Source organism: Prunus avium, chromosome 7 (genome assembly GCF_965620075.1).
Source record: "Prunus avium chromosome 7, drPruAviu1.hap1.1, whole genome shotgun sequence".
Taxonomy (NCBI): Eukaryota; Viridiplantae; Streptophyta; class Magnoliopsida; order Rosales; family Rosaceae; genus Prunus; species Prunus avium.
The window spans coordinates 31,327,383-31,346,089 of NC_142290.1; the positions used below are offsets into that span (position 1 = coordinate 31,327,383).

The window sequence follows — 18,707 nt, forward strand, 5'->3', positions numbered from 1 at the left end:
TTAAGTTAATAATAATTTCTCGGACTTGTTGGCACTCCAATAAAGTTATCATGTAGTTATCTCTTATAAAAATATATCCCTTAAAAAACATAGTGGAGAAATTGCATTTGCGGGTTTCAAATAATACATGGCTTCAACATTACTAGGCCACCAAAATTGTTAGTGCTAACAATTGCCAATACCACGTTTGGTCTCCAAAACAAAAGGAAATGAAAAATTGGGGACAAACCCAGAGGACAAAATTTAGGCATCACCCGTTAGCTACGTTTTCAAATCCTGCATGCATAATGCATTTTGTCTCTAATCTCAGAGCTTTCATGGAATATGGGTTTCTTCTTCCGAGTCTTAAATACTCTTTCTTCTTTGTCGCCGTCAATACTCTCTTTTGTCAGACACAAACATTATTCAATCACTGCCAAAACCACCCACTTCCTTCGTCTGCTAAACCTCTGCAAAACCAGCAAGGACTTGAAGCCTCTCAAGTCCTTTCTCATAGTTCATGGACTTGTTAACGACGTGTTTCCGATAGAGCAATTTGTTAGGTCCTGTTTTCATCTGGGTGCTTCACATTTAGCTCTCTCTTTATTCCAACAAATCCAAAGGCCAAGCCTTGGCTTGCAGAACCTGATAATCAGGTGCCTTTGCAATGATGGCTTATACCAAGACCTCTTATATGTCTATCTAAATTCCAGGGCTTTAGGCTGCCCATCTGATGATTTCACGTTTCCATTTGTAATTAAAGCGTGTGCAGCTCTGGGTGCTGTTAAGATTGGAAAACAGGTTCATGGTGTTGTGTTCAGAGCTGGGTTTGAGCAAAACCTTTTTATACAGACAGCTTTGATTGATTTCTATGCCAGAACTGGTTGTATGGAGATGGCACGTGCACTGATTGATAGAATTCCCCAACCAGATTTGGTTCCTTGGAATGCATTGATTGCTGGTTATTCGTTGAATGGGTTTAATTGGGAAGCCTTTGATGTTTTCAGAGAGATTATTTTTATGGATTTGAAGCCAAATTTAAGCACTCTGGCGAGCATTATTCCGGTTTGCACTCGTTTGGGGTGTATTCATACTGGTAAGTCCCTCCATTGCTTTGCTGTAAAATCTGGATACTTGTTCAATGATTTTCTTGTTCCCGCTTTAATTTCGATGTACGCTGGGGATGAAGATTTATGTGTTGCTAGAAACTTGTTTGATTCTGTACTGGAAAAGAATGTTGTTGTTTGGAATGCTATGATTTCTGCCTACACACAAAGGCAGAAGGCCATGTCAGCTTTCGAGATGTTCCAATGTATGCTTCGAGTTGGCACACAGCCTAATTTGATCACTTTCGTGTCCATTATTCCCTCATGTGAGAATTCCAGCAGCCTCGCTTTTGGTGAATCACTTCATGCTGGTGTAATTAAGCATGGGTCAGAAAATCAACTTCCAATACTAACAGCCCTTGTATCAATGTATGCCAAGCTTGGTAATATTAATTCATCCAGGTATCTTTTTGAGCAGACGCCCAGTAAAAACCTTCTTATGTGGAATTCAATGATTTCTGGGTACGTGTACAACGGGCTATGGGATTTAAGTCTCGATGTATTTCGGAAAATGCAGTTTTCAGGATTTGGTTCAGATGCAGTCTCCGTAGTTAGTATTCTTTCTGCATGCTCCAAACTTGAGGCTGATTTGCTGGGGAGGTCTGCACATGCATTTAGCATTAGAAAGGGTAGCCACTCAAACCTCAATCTGTCAAATGCACTGTTGGCATTTTACTCTGTTTGTCATCACCTCTCCTATGCAGTTACTTTGTTTCATAAAATGCCTATAAGAAATGCCATAACATGGAATACGTTAATATCAAGTTGTGTGCACCGCGGAGAAATGGAAAAGGCGGTTCCCATTTACCACCAGATGCAGAAAGAGGGCTTCAAGTTGGACTTGGTCACCCTGATAAGCATACTCCCTAGTTTCAGCGAGAAGGAAAACTTAGGGCAAGGAATGGCTATCCATGGTTACGCTATAAAAGACGGGTTCTCTTCTGATATTTCTATGGTTAATTCGCTCATTAGCATGTATTGTAACTGTGGAGACCTTGATGCTGGTAGGTTACTTTTTGAAGTCATGCCAAAAAGGAGTTTGGTGTCTTGGAATGCTCTGATGACTGGCTTCCGATACCACAATTTACAGAAAAAGGTTTTGGTCTTGTTGGGTGAAATGATGAAGGGTGGTGAGAGACCTAACTTTGTAACTTTGCTAAATTTATTGGCTGCATGCCACACACAATTACAAGGTAAGTCTATCCATTCTGTGGCCGTTATTACAGGAATTGTACAAGAAACCCCTCTCCTTACATCACTTATGTTCATGTATGCTAGATTTGACAACACAAATTCATGTCTCTTACTCTTCCAAATGGGAAATATGGGGGATATTTCTTTGTGGAATGCCATTATTTCTGTGCACATACGAACAAAAAATGGCAAAATTGCAGTTGCCTCGTTCTCTGGTTTACTTCAGATGGGATTCGAACCCGACAATGTAACAGTTCTGAGTTTAATTTCTGCATGTGTTCAATTAAGTAGCCTCAGCCTTGCTCATTCTGTAATGGCTTACATCATAAGAAAGGGCTTTGACAAAGATCTGCTCATCAGTAACGCCCTAATCGATTTGCATGCAAAATGTGGCAACATATTGGTTGCAAGAAAGCTGTTTGATGGTTTGGTTGAAAAAGATGAAGTGTCTTGGAATGTGATGATCAATGGATATGGCTTGCACGGGGATGGTGAAGCTGCCATTGATCTTTTCTTGCAGATGAAACTATCAAGAACAAAACCTAATGGCATCACTTATTCAAGTATTTTATCAGCCTGCAGCCACTCTGGCTTGGTTGAGCAAGGCCGCATGGTATACAATTCCATGGCAGAACATGGGCTATCACCCAAAATGGAGCACTATGCTTGCATGGTGGACCTTCTCGGAAGAACAGGCAACTTGACTGAAGCTTATGCCATTGTTAAAAAACTGCCCTGTAAACCTTCAACAAGCATACTTGAGTCTTTGCTGGGTGCTTGTAGAATCCATGGAAATGTTGAACTTGGAGAAAAAATTAGTGAGATGCTATCTGAATTGGACCCAGAAAATTCAAGATCACATGTGATGCTTCACAATATCTATGCAGCAGCTGGGAGGTGGGCAGATGCCGAAAGGGTGAGATCTGAGATGGAAGATAGACAACTGAGGAAAGTACCTGGATTTAGTTTTATCTCATAAGAAAAATTAAGATTTTTTTTTATAAGAATTGTGATCCTCTGTTCTTTTCATTGGTGGGTTCCATTTGACTTGTTTGAAACCAGTAAGTAGTTGACCTTTGCAGAGTCAGCTCTCAAGGGCACATTGGGGACCAACCGAGTAAGACACAGTCGTGTCATTGCCGTGTGAACTTGCATCCAACTGTACTGTAATAGGAAAACAGTTCTTTGTGGTTTTGTTTTTTTTGGGTCGAAACAGCTCTTTGCGGTGGTTTGTTTTTGTTGCACCAGAAATAGAGAGAACTTATGTGGTACAGTGCAGCCACTCACATAACAGGCACCTGATGTTTTTTAAAAACAATGGGAACCGGCTGTTTGGGTAACAGATTAAAAGAAGGAAAAAAAAAACAATGCGCTCGTTCTTCAACTTGCTTTCGACTCTCAACAGCGCAAGGCGGTGGCAGAGGACAGGTCGGACCGCTTGAATCGTCTCGGAGTTGCGCCGGCTTTTCGGAGCTGCGATCGTTAAATGCAAAATGTTAAATTTCTTTGTTCAAGGGAGATGTCAAATGCAAAATGTTAAATTTGAATGTGATGGCTTATGTAGCAATTTAACACTTGGGAAAAAATTTAACTCCACCCAAAATGTCAAATATCATATTATTGTATTATATTTTTTAAAGTAAATGGGGCTCATATGATGCATGAAGTTTTAAAAGAGAGTAAATGATAGTGGGGTTCATGACTAAAAAAATATTAAAATAACATTTGACATCAAGATTTTTGATATGTTATTTTTGACATATCTCTTTCAGCCTTCAAATTCATGTAGGATTTAATTACTCGATTGGAGCAATTTTAATATTTAATTTTTGTCATTTTATATCAATGTAGCAATTTGATATATTGATTAGAGATGTTCTAAGAGCAAACATGAGATACACTAGTTGATCAAGACAGTGAGCCCAATCCTTTGCACAAAGTTCAAATCCCCTTCCCATAAAGTTCGTATTACACTTAAAACAACAAATACTTACTGCTTTAGAATGCACGTTGTTTTTGCTCCTAAAGTGTACATATACATTGTTCATCAATGTTTTTAACTTGCAAATGCAAAGAATGTACATTGTTTTTGGTCCTAGTGTACATTGTTCATCAATGTTTTTAAAGGCTATTATTTCCGCGTGTTAGGGTAAAAGCCAATTGCATCAATGTTGTAGAAAGTCGGTCCACTTGTGCAACAAACAAAACCCTGAAAACCACTGAGAAAGTTGCGCTGTCAGCCTCGCATCATGCCAGGAGGTGACGAAAGCGATAAGCTCAGCAGGTCTTCAGACCCAAAAAGAAAAAGCTCGGTAGGTCTACGTGGCAGTATAAACTCTAGCTGGATAAACGCGGGCCCCACCTTCAATCTGCCCCTCTCTCATTCCCTTTCCTTCTCCCGTCTCACTGCCGCAGAGCCACAAGCGTGTGAGAACGGTGTGCACAGATGGCAGCCACCTGGAATTCTGGAGTGTCCCGCCCTCTCCCCGCCTATAAAACCCAACCTCTCGGCCTTCCCTTGTTCTCGATGTCCTTTTCTACAAACTTTCGCACTGATCCTCAGTTTTTTTGTTTTCCTTTGTTCCGATAATACCCCCGAAGAAAGAACAACTGGATAAAAATGCCCTTGCACGCCAATCGCATACAGCAGAAGCAGGAGCACTGCATCATGGTCTCCGCCCTCAAGCATGTAATCTCCGGCGGCATCACTGCCGGTGGTAGTAGACCCACTTCGCAGCAGCAGCAGCAGCTAACGGGAGCCGTCCATTCTGCCACGTCGTCAGTCCCCTCGAGGAGGGACGGGACCCAATCAGCAACGGACCAAGTACACATGCTGTCGTTTTCGGCAGAGGGCGATACGTGTCGGGTGTGCGGGATCGAAGGGTGTCTTGGGTGCAACTATTTCCCGTCAACAACATTGCCAGACAGAAACAAGCAACTGAATTTGGGGAGCGGGGCGAATGCGGGGACGAGGAAGGGGAAGAACAAGTACAGGGGAGTGAGGAAGAGGCCGTGGGGGAAGTGGGCAGCGGAGATTCGGGACCCGCGGCAGGCTGCGAGGGTTTGGCTGGGGACGTTCGAGACGGCAGAGGAAGCGGCCAGGGCTTACGACAAAGCTGCCATTGAGTTCCGTGGGGACAAAGCCAAGCTCAATTTCCCATTAACCTCCTCCGATCAGCTCAGCAATATCACTAATAACAACATCACTTCTAGTAGCAGAACTAAGACTAGCTCACAATTAATTAGGAGCATGGAAGAGGCTGATCAGGGCAAAGTCAATCCAATTACTGTGAAACAATCAGAGAAGATGGAAATGTTTGAGAGCAGTGCCCCGCAGGAAGAGAATGACCAGTTTCTCTGGGACATGCTTCAAGATGGAGATGATGACGATGAGTTGAAAGCATGGATGTCAGCCAACTACAATACCTCATGCTCTGCTTTGATGAAGCCAGGATAAGTTAGGGATTTTCATTAGAGACACATTTCAAATTAGGTTTTAATTAGTTCAAAAATAAGAAAGGCTAACAGCATTTTTGTTATCGTACTAATAACACGTCGATGAGTGGCTTGACGTTCTCGTTTGTTTTCTTCTGCTGGAAATGAAATTGAAAGTTACAAGGAAATCTGCTGGTTTTTTTAAACTAAATGTCGACGGCTCTCGGAAATCTGCTACTGGTGATATTGGTGCTGGTGGTGTTATTCGCAACTCTGATGGGGATTGGATTGCTGGATTTGCAGCCAACTTAGGCAAGGGTCAGATCCTTGATGCAGAGACTTGGGGGCTGGTTTTTGGGCTTAATCTTGCAGTTGATCGTGGGATCTCTAACCTCATTGTGGAAATGGATTCAGCAACTACTATACAGCTTATTCAAGCTCCTGATTACAGTAATTTCCACCCCCTTGCTGGTGTGATTTGCAGCTGTAAGGATTACATGGGGAAAATTAATAATTGTGTTGCCAGACACATTTATCGTGAGAAAAATTGCGTTGCCGACTGCTTAGCTAAGTCAGGTTACAATGTAGAGCTGGGAGTTCATCTCTTTGATAATGCCCCTGAGTGGGTGAGATCAACTCTTGCAGATGATAGTGCTGGGGTTCACAGAACCCGCCTAGTTTGTATTGATTTGTTTTAGTTGTTGTTCCTGGGGCTTGGCCCCCCTATCTCACCCAAAAAAAAAAAAGTTACAAGGACATTCTATATCTTGTCTGTTGACGTGGACCACTTTAGTGGACACGTGTCGGTTTGGGTACACAATACACGTTAGCGAAACCGATCTCGTATGATTACTAAATCACGCTCCCAATTGTTTCAAATTTCTTCCAACAACAAAATACATTTCATCTAAAAATAAATACAAATACAGAACAGGGTGAAGAAAGAAAGAAAGAAAGAAAGAAAGGGGAAACAAGAAATCCCTCCCTAGAAGGCCACATTTTATCATTTGCTAAAGTTGAAAAAAGAATGTTACCTGGAGACAACATTTTAGTACATCAAATCCCCAATAAATTGACAGTTCGGTTTGCAGACCAACAAAGATTTCAAACCCACAAACCCCCATGGATGATGCACCACAACTGAAAACAATATCATAGCTGACTCGTCAATACAACTATTACGTCTCCGAGCTAATCTGTCTTTTTTTTCTTCTAATCGAGCAACCACCAGGCAGGCCCAAAATTTCTGCAACCTTCATTGGGAAAACCAGCATACCTATCTATTGATATATCTCAAAAAAATCTCAATCTCAATACTAGACACGCACCTACCGGTGCAATGGACGCTGCAAATAAAAAAAAGCAACCAAAACTCTTTATTCCTGAACATCTCCTTCAACCTGCAGGCTCTCTTCTTCTTTTTTTTCTCAAATCCAAGCAGCTCATTTTGTAGCTCCTCACGGCGCTGTTGAACTCCCACTTGAGGTCTGTTTAGCCACATATACTTGCTTCATCTTAGAAGGTGGAAAGCCCTTTTCTGTACCCCCAGACTGATTCCTTCCCTGGAATCCCATTCTTCGAAGCGACCAGTCACCCCCTGAACTATTTTTCTGGGAACCCCCACCTCTCTGATAATAAGATGAATGGCCATACTGCTGGTTAGAGGTGTTATTCTTGTGCATAGATGACTGAGACTTGGCATTAGAACTCGCGCTATGTCCACTAACACTGGTACTGAGCTTCTGATCAACATCAGTCTTGGCAGTATCTACGGTGGTACTTACAGATGAGCTCTTAGTGACAGCACTCTGTGATGAAGCCCCAGTGCTGGAGGAGCTTGCGGGGTCTACTAATCCCAGTTCATCTGGGAATCGGGTGACAGTAGCATCAGTTGCTACAGGAAAATTACGACTGTTATCAAAGGCTGTAGAAGTCCGGGACTCGGGGAACCTGTTGGCCAGCAATGATTGGTCAGCAGGACCATGGCTAAATTTAGAAGGAAGTATACCATCTGCCTGTTGCTGCAATGGCATTGATATAGGAACAGACTGAAGAGGTGATGCAGGAACATGTGGCCATCGGGCTTGAACTGACATGTCAGGAGAGGACTGGGCAAAACAATATTACCCCATCATTAGTTATAGTTATGCCAGAAAGAAAGAGTATGGTGAATGTTCACCAACCCAAATAGCAATACATTAAAAATTAAAAAATTCTATCATCTTCATGCACCCACTTCAAATTCCTGTATCTACGACAAATTCGAAAAGGCATCATATCCACACCTCAAAGCATCCCCCTTCCCACTCTTTTCAGAGAGAACTCTTCCCCAAAAACCACTATGTTTCAAAACCTAAAAACCCAGGGATGGGGGGATATTTTAGGTCAATAGATTGAATTTTTACCTGGAAGGGAGAAACATCGAACATGGCCAAAGGTGAACCCATAGGAAGCAGTGGTGACCCAGGGGCCAAATGCTGGATCGGAGCAGGCATGTTGGTAGGGTTGCGCTGTGCAGAAACCATATTTATATTGTTCATCTCCCCCTCACCAACAGCCATGGCAGAAGATGCAGGGTTGTGCTTCCAATCTGGCTGCTTTCCTGATGGGATATAGGCAGTACCCATGAAACTCAAGCCAACTTGTCCAAATTGTCCAACAGGTGCAAAGTGGTTATAGACAACCATGTGTGGTGGACCTTGAACACCTGGTATGCCTCCAGCTGGACTGATAAAAGGACCAGTAAAACCTGCAGGAGGACCATAGAATGAATCTACCCCAGAATGACACTGCTGCCAGGTCCCAAGTGGCGCTGAAGCTGGTGCACTACTCTTTTGGGATTGTGGCTGGGTAGTAGATGCAGATTCATCATGCGGTCCAAAAGCAAAAACCGGACCCCCCAACATGGGATTCATTTCATAAAAGGGAAAATGGGAAGGCGGGCCACCAGGAAAATGTGGAAGCATTTGGCTTGAGGAATTCTGAGGACTTGGTAACGGCGGCCATAGCGAAATTGGTGGTGTCTCAACAGATAGATCTGCTGGAAGGGAAACACTGAGAGACTCTTCGGCCCGTGATTGACTGGCTAATTGCTGATCACCTGCTCCACCAACCAAAGATTTTAATATGATAATAATCATTAAAGGGAAAAAAAAAAAAAAGAGGACTCATTTCTAAACAGAAAATCTATCACACCTGCTGTCCTCCCATCAATATCAGCAACTTCAACACTCTTGGGAAGGGCAGCCACTATGAAATTGGTTATAAGGAAATTATTCTGACCTGGTAATGGTGGCCTTAGTGAATGGGTCTCAACAGATAGATCTGCTGGAAGGGAAACACTGAGAGACTGTTTGGCCCTTGATTGACTGGCTAATTGCTGATCACCGGCTTTATCTACCAGAGATTTAAAATCATTCTAATAAGACAACAACCATTAAAAGGAGAAAAGCAAGGTTCATTACTAAACCAGAAAAATTATTCACACCTTCTGCTACCCCATCAATATCGGCACCTCCAAAACTTTTGGTATCTGGAACTGAGACAGAGCAAGCACCCAAACCATTCCCAACAATTTCGTCACTGCTAATGGCTGCAACAGCAACAGCTGAAGCCGCTGCTTCAGCTTCAGCTTCACAATCTTCCAAATGAACACATGATTCAGTGGTGTGTAGATTCTCACTTGCAGAAAGATTGTGGGAGAGTTGCATGTCTGACCGAGATGGTCCTGGTGGGCCGATTCCATGTGATACAGCACGGCTGCTAGGAGGGAGTATTGTTGGAGACGTAACGGCACCTGAATATAGGGGGATAAAATCATCAAGAAAAGAAAAGGCAATTGCAACATTTAGCAAGCTATTGAATTTTCTTAACATGCTCACCAAATTGGATTTTCTCGCCAGCAAGCAGGGAATTGATTGGATTTGCAGCAGAAGAGAATGGCTTCTCCTTTGTCATGATGGATGACGATGGCATGCTGGACTCACAAACTGAGCTATTAATTTCTCCAACAGAACCATGAGAACCAAATTGCCCAGGCTTCATAGCCTCATCAAGTTGGGTCTGCGTCAAGGCCATAACCTGCCAGTGTAGTCAATCAGTTGCAGACTCTTATACAGAAAAACAGATATCTAGGAAATACAGAAGAGGATGCAAGCACGCTATAGAATGAAATACATCAAGGTACAATGATCTATGTTTTTCCAGTCCAAGGAGCTAGCTTGTTTCAATGGTCTCAAAGTTCCACCACCGCAACAAACACCCCTCCCCCCACCCCCAAAAATAAAAAAGAGGATTGCTTGACCTCCCACCACTCTGGTCTCAAGGATAATAGCGGAGAACCCAGCACCCCACTAGAAATCACTATATGTTGCTTCATCAGTATAATAAATGTCAAAAATGTACAACAAATCTAAAAAATTCCTTCATTCTGGATTTCACTTATGAAGTAAATGCTCGATAGGTAGAATGGAATGCAATTAAGAATTCATTTACAAGCATGGAACACATTAATTTTCCCAGAGAATCTGAAAATGAATTTATTTCTTTGGGCAAATGGAAGCACCCATTATGAGTCATGAAAGCAACACAGTGAAGAAACCAACAAAAAAGGAACACCAGAACCTGAACTTGTTTCTAACAAAAACTCTATTTAGCTTTAAAATGAAAAACCTAGGATATAATAAAAATTTGCGATCGAAAACATAATTGTTTTGCACACCTGTTGATTAATCCGTGAATTACCCCATGAGCTCAAAGATGCTTGAACATTATCCAGGACCTTATTGTTGTTCTCGATAATTGAGCCTCGCCCAATATTTTTTACACTACCTGATACTACAGGAAGGGAGCTTGTGTTGAGTGACCTGTTGAGAAGAAAAAGAAAACCATTAGAAATCAATGTGTGCACATTATAGGCGTTGTATATTTCTCCAAAGAGAGCAATACCTGATTGTTTGGGATCTAATATCAGCCTGGACATCACTTTTCACAGCAGGAGTGCCAATTGGAGCCAACGGTTGAGACACTGCATTAGTGTTAAATCCAGCTGATACTTCAATATTTGCCAATCCACGTCCCTCAGAGGCAACAAAATCAGAGTGAATGCTGTTTCCTGCTTCTCCATTTGTCGCTGCAGAACTTTTACCTGAGTTGGCAGAGGCAGTACTACCTTTTGAAGTAGAACGAGGTTTCCGTGGCACCTGAATGAGCAAATAAATGCAATTAAGCAACTCTATTAAATCAATGCAAAGCAGAAGACAAACTGAATAACTACATGCATTACAACCTTCGAGGCGCGAGACTTTGCCTTGATTTCTCTTTCTCTCTGTTCACGCCGATCATTCAGCATTTGCCTCTTTGACCTCACTTCAATGAAATCATCTTCATCACTAGGAGCCTCTATGCCAGGTTGCTCAAAAACACGCACGATACCACTTTGCAGAGGAGCATAAACATCCTCTTCAGAATGAATATTTCTTTTAAGGTTTCCCTCTCCAGATTTCGGGATATTCTGACTCTTTGTCGAGGCATCTTTTCCAGCTCCCTTTTCAGCCCTGTTTCCAGACTCTATTTCTTGTGAATTATTTCTACCAGGGCTCAAGCCCTCTGAATCTAACATCTGTTTTGAAGGTTTATTTGACATGACAGCCCTCCTAGGCCCACCTCTTACAGAAGGCCCGAAACCCCTTCCAGAGACAAATTTCTCTTCCAGTCCGACGTGGTTGGAAGATGCAGAACCTGTAGATTGCCTCTTATCAGCACTTGCTCGAACTCGAAACTCAGTACGCTGCATATTGCGTCGATGCCTTCTCTGAAACCCACTAGATTCTACGTGGGTTGGCTCAGTATCTGGAAATGATCTTGCACCAGAATTTTTAACCGTAAATACAAATTTTTTTCCCCTGCCACCAGATGCAGGGCCATGAGCCTTTGGCCCACTAAAGTCTTTTTCTTTGATAACCAACTGAGATGGCGCTGCTCCAGTTTGAGCCTGACCTTCAGATTCCCTCGTACCAAAGAAAGCACTGAAGTTTTTCCCAACCAAATTATGGTGTCTCTGATCTGCTTGAAACACTGTCTCAGACCTTGAACTGCTATCACCAATATGGGATACCGCTGGTCCCCGTTGCACCATAACAGAAGTTTCAGCCTTTTCTCCTGCTGGCATTGAATTTATCTTCTCTGGTACATTCTCTTGAGATACATTCAAGTGCCTTGAAGTAAGTCCCGGTTGATTATCCACCGAAAGTAACATAACATCATTTTTTATATTTTGAGAAGTTCCTTGACCAGTTTGAATAGGCAGAGGACTTCCTGGAGTCTGATTCAAAGAAAAACTGGATGGGAGATTGGGCTGAACAAAAGACATTGATTGAGGAGCCATTGGCAGTAGTCCCTGGGATATTGGAGATGTATACCTTAGCTGGCCAAACTGGAAGAGAGGAGGCTGTGACGGGTGCAAGTGGGCGAGAGAAGGACCAACCTGAGGATGCAGAGGAAGAGGCATCTGTATAGAACCAATTTGTATAGCGGGAACCGGAGATGGTATCAGAGATGGACCTGAAAACAGCCCAAACTGAAGCTTAACAGGTCCTTCTGTCTGATTTGGAACAGCAGATACTGTAGGCATGACAGCCTGACCAGACAACAAATGGGAGTTAAGGCTAACTGAAGATGCAACTGGATGCTGAGAAGATGGCCGAGAACTACTAGTGGCATCCACATGATCCACACGATCAGTTGTAGCTGACATATGGGAGGCATTATTAGGCTGAATAACTAAATTCTGCATTGCCTTCTCAGTTTCCTGGAATATTCTAGAAGAACTACCTACATTCACTAGGGAGGAACCATCCATATGTTGAAGGGGCTGTTCATCAGTACGAATTCCATCAAATGACCCGTGCTCTTCAACAGTGCCAGACGAAACCTGGGGTACCATGAATGCACCTTCTTCATTCCTTGAACTTCTCTCAAACTCATCATTTGGCATTCCAACTTCAACGCCTTCATTGAAGCCCAGGACCAAGTTGTCCATCATGTCAGGGGACCCTTTTTCCTCTAAATGCATGTCTTCAAACTCATGGGTTAGGTCAATATTCTCATCATCTCCTTCATGCACTTCATCTTCCTCCTCGTATCCATCTTCATCTTCATCATATTCTTCTTGCTCCTGAAGATGCTCATTGTTCTCAACAGCCCATTCTTCATCATCACCGGTTGAGACAGAACTAGAAGCATTCACCACATTCTCTTTTCCAGAATTGGTAGGTAATGCAAGTGGTTCGTTCTCCTGCCCAGACAGGGTAACATCTTTGCCATCCCCAGGGGCAGATAACACTGAAGAATCTCTGGATTCATCCAAGTCATCATGAGAAAGATGAGTTGGAGAACTAGGGGCACTAGACACAGAAAGAGAAGATTGTGAGTCACACCTTGGGGTGCTGTTACTGTCCAGTTTCTGTTTCTCATTACCAGTGTTTTCTTCTTTGACATCAATTATTTCAGGTTGTCTGATATTCTCCACACGATTAGTATCATACCCTGTCTGCAGGGTAGGTTCACTTCTAGCTGCATGATTGTACTCCATCTCGTTTTCTGGAAAAGCTGAGGGGCCAGGATGATCAATTTCACCCCTGTAGGAGGTTTTGTGCATGGAAGCTAGTGATGGCGGTGGAAGAACACGAGGCTGTCTCATGGAATACCGTGACCTACCGAAAGAATAAGACCCATCTGCATCAGAATTTGGATACAGTTGGTCAGGGTAAGGCGAATACGGATTCCCATGGACACGGCCCTGCCCCCATCCAACATCATTAAACTTTTCAACAAGGTTATCCTGGAATTCAGACTCAATCTCCATATTTCTGCTATAATGATCCCCATCCCCAGAAAGGTTCCACCTCTGCACCCTTAAATGAGTGATATCATCCATGTGAGGTTCAGTAATCCCTCCTTTATGGTAAGTCCTAGAAGACATGAATCCACCGCCTCCATAGAACTCTTTCCTTAAATGACCTCTCCCACCAACAGAAAAATCTCGTCTGGGACTATGATGGCCATTGTCCTGGTCTTGTATAAGTAAGGTTGAGCTGTTCCCATTCTCATATACATCTCTTCTCCATGAATTAACAGGTTTTCCTCTATCCACAAAAGCAGAAGTATCTCTAGAATAATGAGACCTAGAACCCATCTCAAAGGACCTGTTCAAACTTGAATCAGAAGATGCTGAGGCTGTGATCCTCTCCACCATTCTTTCACCATCCTCCCAGTCACCCATGTCAGCTGCCCTGGAGACATCTTTTTCTTTCTCCATCCTTGACATTTTCTCATCTGCATCAGCCAAAAAATTACCACCAGCCTTTTCAGTTTCAGCCTTCCTCTTGGCAATCCTTTCCTCCAATTCCAAAAGCTTCTGCTTAGCAGCATGCTTCCTCCTTTCTTCCTCCATAAACAACCTCCGTCTCTCCTCTTCCCTGGCTACTCTCTGCTCTTCAGCTCTTCGCATGGCTTCTAGTTGTTCTTGTTCTGCTCTCCACGCTGCTTCCCTAGCTTCTTCTTCCAACCTTCTCTGCCTCTCTACTTGTTCCCTAGCCAGCCGCATTCTCTCCTCTTCTTCTCTTCGAGCTAGCTCTAAAGCTCTTTCTTGTTCCTCAACGATCCGCTGTCGCTCCTGTTCTTGCATTTTCTGAACTCTCTCAAGTTCGGCCTCAAAAGATTCCCTAACAGGATCATGGAAATCAGTTTGTTTAATCACATCTTTCTTCTTCTTAACCACTCCGAGAAGGCCACCAGAGAAGGGATCCCGGCTGTCAAAACCAGTACCTCCAAAGTCTTTCATGAAAGGATCCTCTACATAAGGTTTTTCACTATTTGAGAAGGAGCGCTTCTCCCTACCAAAATTGAGCAGGGGATCATTGACAGGAAGTCCTTTACCACCTAGAGAGTACGAGGGTTTGGACACTGAACTATTCTGTAAAGCATCACCTCTGTATCTATTGTGTTGTTCACTGCCATATCGGTCTCGTTTATTCCATTCAGCCCCTCTGCTTGCATATGAATCCGTATAATTGTTCCAGGGCTGTCTCCCTCCATGTCTATACCCTACATCCCTCCTTACAAAATCATCTTGAGCATTTTCTTGAACGGTTGTCAGACTATATTTGTTCTCCTTACTTGTTTCTCTGTTTACACTTGATGGCCTTGCACCAAAACCATTTCTTTCATTTCCAACTTGACCACTAATTCCATCTTTTGGAAGATTGGTATTTCTCCACGAGTTCCCTTCCCTTCCTTCTCTGCTAGGTGTTCTTGCATCTCTGCTGTATGGGTCCGCCTTAGGGACTTCACTGGAAGAATTCTTTCCAGCTTCATTGTCATGCAGACCCCGCCTATCAGAAGGATTATGAACTGGCTTGTGTGGTAGAACACTTATTCTGGGAATATCAAAATCTCTATCCCAATAAGCTTGAGTCTTTGAGAACCCATGATCTCTGCCCCGGTCTGTGAAACCATGACTTGTATCACGCTCATCATCCGCCCAATCTGATCTTGGGTTCAACCGAACTAGTGGTAATGGACCTGGAAAATACTCATCCTGCTTCCTTACTTCCTCTGATGCTCGATTACCACCCAAACCCTTACTTTCACTGCCACTCTCATTCACTCCATTGCCTATACCACGACGAGATGGCTGCACTTGAGGGCGCATGTCAACAAGCAAACTTGAATGAGAACTATCCCTCTGCTCATTCAACAAATCATCACGGACAACTTGCCTCTGTTTCTGATTCAAACTGTCCTTTTGCTTTTGTGAAGGCCCTGATGAAGAAGGCAAAGCAGCCTGCAATGAAGGAAAATCCTCACCCCTCAAGAGCAGTGCTTTCTCTGTTGGTTGATGAGATAGAGCAGAAGCAGTAGGGAGGGGTCCCACTGAGCCAGACCGGGCTGAAGGTGGCATATAAACACTGGTCCCCGAACCGTTCCCCCTACTCACCCCATCAACACCATGCAAAGTCTGGTCAACTCCATCAGCTCCTACATGATCACCAGCCCCTTCTTTCTCTTGCAAAGCAACCGTGGTGGGCTTCGTCCACCCCACACCAGATGAAGAAGGCCTTGACCCGCTACCTGAAGCCCCTCCACCGGCAGTTCCACCACCTGAACCCAACGAATCAAAGCGCTCGTGCTCTTTGCGCAACGAAGGCAGATTCAAGGGGGGTGGAACAGATAGCTTCGACCCAGCCTTGTTCGCACTGCGAGGCCTCGAAAGGACCACCATTCCTCCACTGCCATGACTACTGGGCCGGCCCCTGTTCGACCCGTAAGAGCTAGGATGCGGTGGATGGTGAGAAGGCTGCCCATACGATTTGTTCAGATTCACGGATACAAACTTGGTCCCGACTCCGGGATTAGCCATGTCACGCGCCTGACCCACACTACGATCCAATTAGCGGGCTCTGATGTCCGCCAACGCATCAAAAACCCTAACCCTAACTTTCTGCTCCCGCCCGCCCAGATATTGAATCACACACTGTTCCCCTTTCACGGATCTCACAGTAAATGATTAAAGAATCGGAACCAAACCCTAGAGAGTCTCCCTCTAACCCTGATCAATCAAAACATTAATTATCAGATAATAGATCTCGTAGCCCGATTAATTTAACTAATTAACTTAATTCTTGCTAACAATATCAGATTAAAGTGAGATTATGGTCTGATTAGGGTTTCGGTGCGAGTGAGCTAATGAGATCAAATGGAAAATGAAAAATGGAAAAGGGAGGAAGTAGGATAAGGAGCTTACCTCCGGGAGCGTAAGATAGAGAACGGCGGGGTTAACGTGCGCCGCGGAGAAACAACAGTGCGAAAGCGTAAGATAGAAGAAGCCCTACTGTCACCGGAAAGAAAAAAAAGCAGGAGAGGGAGAGGAGAGAAGAGAGAGAAAAAAAAAACCGAAAAATGAGCTAAGCAAGAGAGGAGAGGAAACTAAGGAATGGTTTTTTTGTCTTCTTGTTTGTTCCCCTTCATTTTGTGATATTTGTATTTATAGCCCCATATACTCTTGTGATTTTGATTAATCGCCTACTTCTACCCGAAGGCTAAAAGCAAATATCTTTTCACTTGTACGGACACCGTTGAAATTAAACGGGTGAGTGGGATAGATTTGGACCCTTTTTTTTGGGTGAGAAGTTGGGAAACAAGTACTAAAACAGTCGGTACCTTTGTGTTTCTGTATTTGAAAGGGAAAACAAGAGTAGCTTTGTCTTTGACTTTCTAACTTATTCATTTACCATTTTTATTAGTTTCTTTGTTTTGTTGTATGTATGTAAGTCAGCTCTAAGCTTGAATCATGTTATGTGGATGAGTCGTACCAAGAGTAGTACTCCTGCCCATTTGGGTTAAAAACTGAATTGGGTTCGGGCGGATTTGTGCGGGTTGACCCAACCCGAGTTGCCTTGTACTCGCAACTATCCGAAACTATATGGTAATGTAAATAACATCAATCTTTTCCTTCAGTCTTTGGTCTAGCGAAATTTCCTCTCAATGTTAGAAAATGTCATTATGCGCTTCCCTCTCAATTTTATGAAGTTAATCAATGACTTAGTGCCCGTTTGGCATTGCTTATTTAGGGTGATAAGTGATTTTTTTAAAAAAATTGGGGAAGCTCAGCCTGTTTAGTAAACTATGAGAAAATCACTTATTGTTAAAAATTGAAATGAGAGAAAGCTATAAGGGAAAGAAGTTAATGGAGTGCTTTCATTTTTTGATTATGCGGGAATCAGTTTCGAAGAGACACTGGGTTTAATGAAATTTACAAACTTTCGAAAATACCCCAATCTATTTCACACAATCTCTTCTCTTGAATCTCTTCTATTCTTCCTATTATTTTTTCTTGTTGAATCAATTGAAGCACACTCCTGAGAAGCCACAAGACTCAGGTAAGAGGCATATTATGTTTATTTCTTCTCAATTTCATTCTTCCCAATTTCTCTTTAATTTCTAGGGTTTTAACTATAAATTTAATTCTTCACTCTATCTTTAATTTTGTTGAGGCCCAAAAAAGTCACGGTTCGACCCAAATAAATTCTCAGCCCAATGCAATACCTTACCGAGAAGAAACCCGATTTGGGCACGCGAAAGTTCGTCATATGCACTCGCACACATGCCACGCCAAGCAAATAAGCAACACGCCACGCTACACGCTTAAGTGGGCCCAAGCCACGCAAGATGCCTGGGGCTTGCTTGAGTGGGTTGTGGTATGGATGGTAATAAATCGACATGAGGCCCATTGATGGGTCGAGAAATGGAAGTCCCGGGTTGCTTGGGAGCCTCGGAACTCAGGCCCATTTCTTAGGCCCAAATATGTGGGTGAGCACAAAGAGAAAATATCCCAACCAAAATAGCCTATTGACTCAACCATAAAAAGCCCAATGCTTGAAAGAGATAGCCCACTTACTCAATAAACCAACTTGGCCCATACAATTACAATAGAAGAGCTGCAAAGCTCCAGTGCTTGGCTGAAGCAGAAAGCCACGAAGGAAATTGGGAGGACCACGTGCGCAGAGCTACTGAGAGGCTTCAGCGCAAGAAGGAACAAGTTCCAAGCTACAACATCCAAAGGACCAAGGGATATTGGTGCGCAGGGAAGGATGCCACTTTTCGAACCAGCATACATAGCCATTTCTTTTCTTCATCAGATCTGGCCATGGAAAGAGGAGAAAAGAAGAAAAAGGAAAGGGATGAAAATAAGAATTCTTCACAGAGGCAGCCGCGGGAAAGAGGGCCTTGAGCTCCCAAAATCCCTGATTTTATGCAGAGGAGCAGAGTAGATTTCACCACAAGAAGATGATTGAAAGGATGAGGAGAGAAAGGAAGGGAAAAGCTTGGAAAAATAGAAAGGAAGTCATTAGGGTTTCTTGGAAACAGATGGCTTCCAGCGCCTATAAATAGGGCCTCTTCTACCCAACAAAGAACAACACACAACCAGAGAGC

General features: G+C 43.2%; 3 protein-coding genes across 4 annotated transcripts; 2 read left to right on the plus strand and 1 right to left on the minus strand.

Moving 5' to 3' along the window:
- The first annotated feature begins 101 nt into the window (after positions 1 to 101).
- Positions 102 to 3,921, plus strand: LOC110766080 (pentatricopeptide repeat-containing protein At2g39620-like). The gene is made up of 2 exons (XM_088255978.1): positions 102 to 2,974; positions 3,063 to 3,921. The coding sequence occupies exons 1-2, from the start codon at positions 325 to 327 to the stop codon at positions 3,143 to 3,145; spliced, it is 2,733 nt and encodes a 910-aa protein (XP_088112104.1). The 5' UTR covers positions 102 to 324; the 3' UTR covers positions 3,146 to 3,921.
- Positions 3,922 to 4,706: 785 nt separating this feature from the next.
- LOC110765789 (ethylene-responsive transcription factor ERF109-like) lies at positions 4,707 to 5,902 on the plus strand. Its single transcript, XM_021969021.2, has one exon. It carries the CDS (start codon positions 4,900 to 4,902, stop codon positions 5,734 to 5,736), a length of 837 nt encoding a protein of 278 aa, XP_021824713.1. The 5' UTR covers positions 4,707 to 4,899; the 3' UTR covers positions 5,737 to 5,902.
- A 781-nt stretch (positions 5,903 to 6,683) lies between these two features.
- On the minus strand, positions 6,684 to 16,727 carry LOC110765814 (uncharacterized). 2 transcript variants are annotated; one of them, XM_088244136.1, is made up of 9 exons: positions 16,519 to 16,727; positions 11,002 to 16,323; positions 10,662 to 10,915; positions 10,435 to 10,579; positions 9,596 to 9,794; positions 9,202 to 9,510; positions 8,910 to 9,110; positions 8,120 to 8,814; positions 6,684 to 7,822 (listed from the first exon to the last, which is right to left on the minus strand). In XM_088244136.1, exons 2-9 carry the CDS (start codon positions 16,132 to 16,134, stop codon positions 7,172 to 7,174), a joined length of 7,587 nt encoding a protein of 2,528 aa, XP_088100262.1. In that variant the 5' UTR covers positions 16,135 to 16,323; positions 16,519 to 16,727; the 3' UTR covers positions 6,684 to 7,171. The 2 variants fall into 2 exon arrangements, with proteins under 2 accessions (XP_088100262.1, XP_088100263.1); XM_088244137.1 differs by having other exon boundaries at positions 8,997 to 9,110; positions 16,519 to 16,726.
- Positions 16,728 to 18,707: the final 1,980 nt, after the last annotated feature.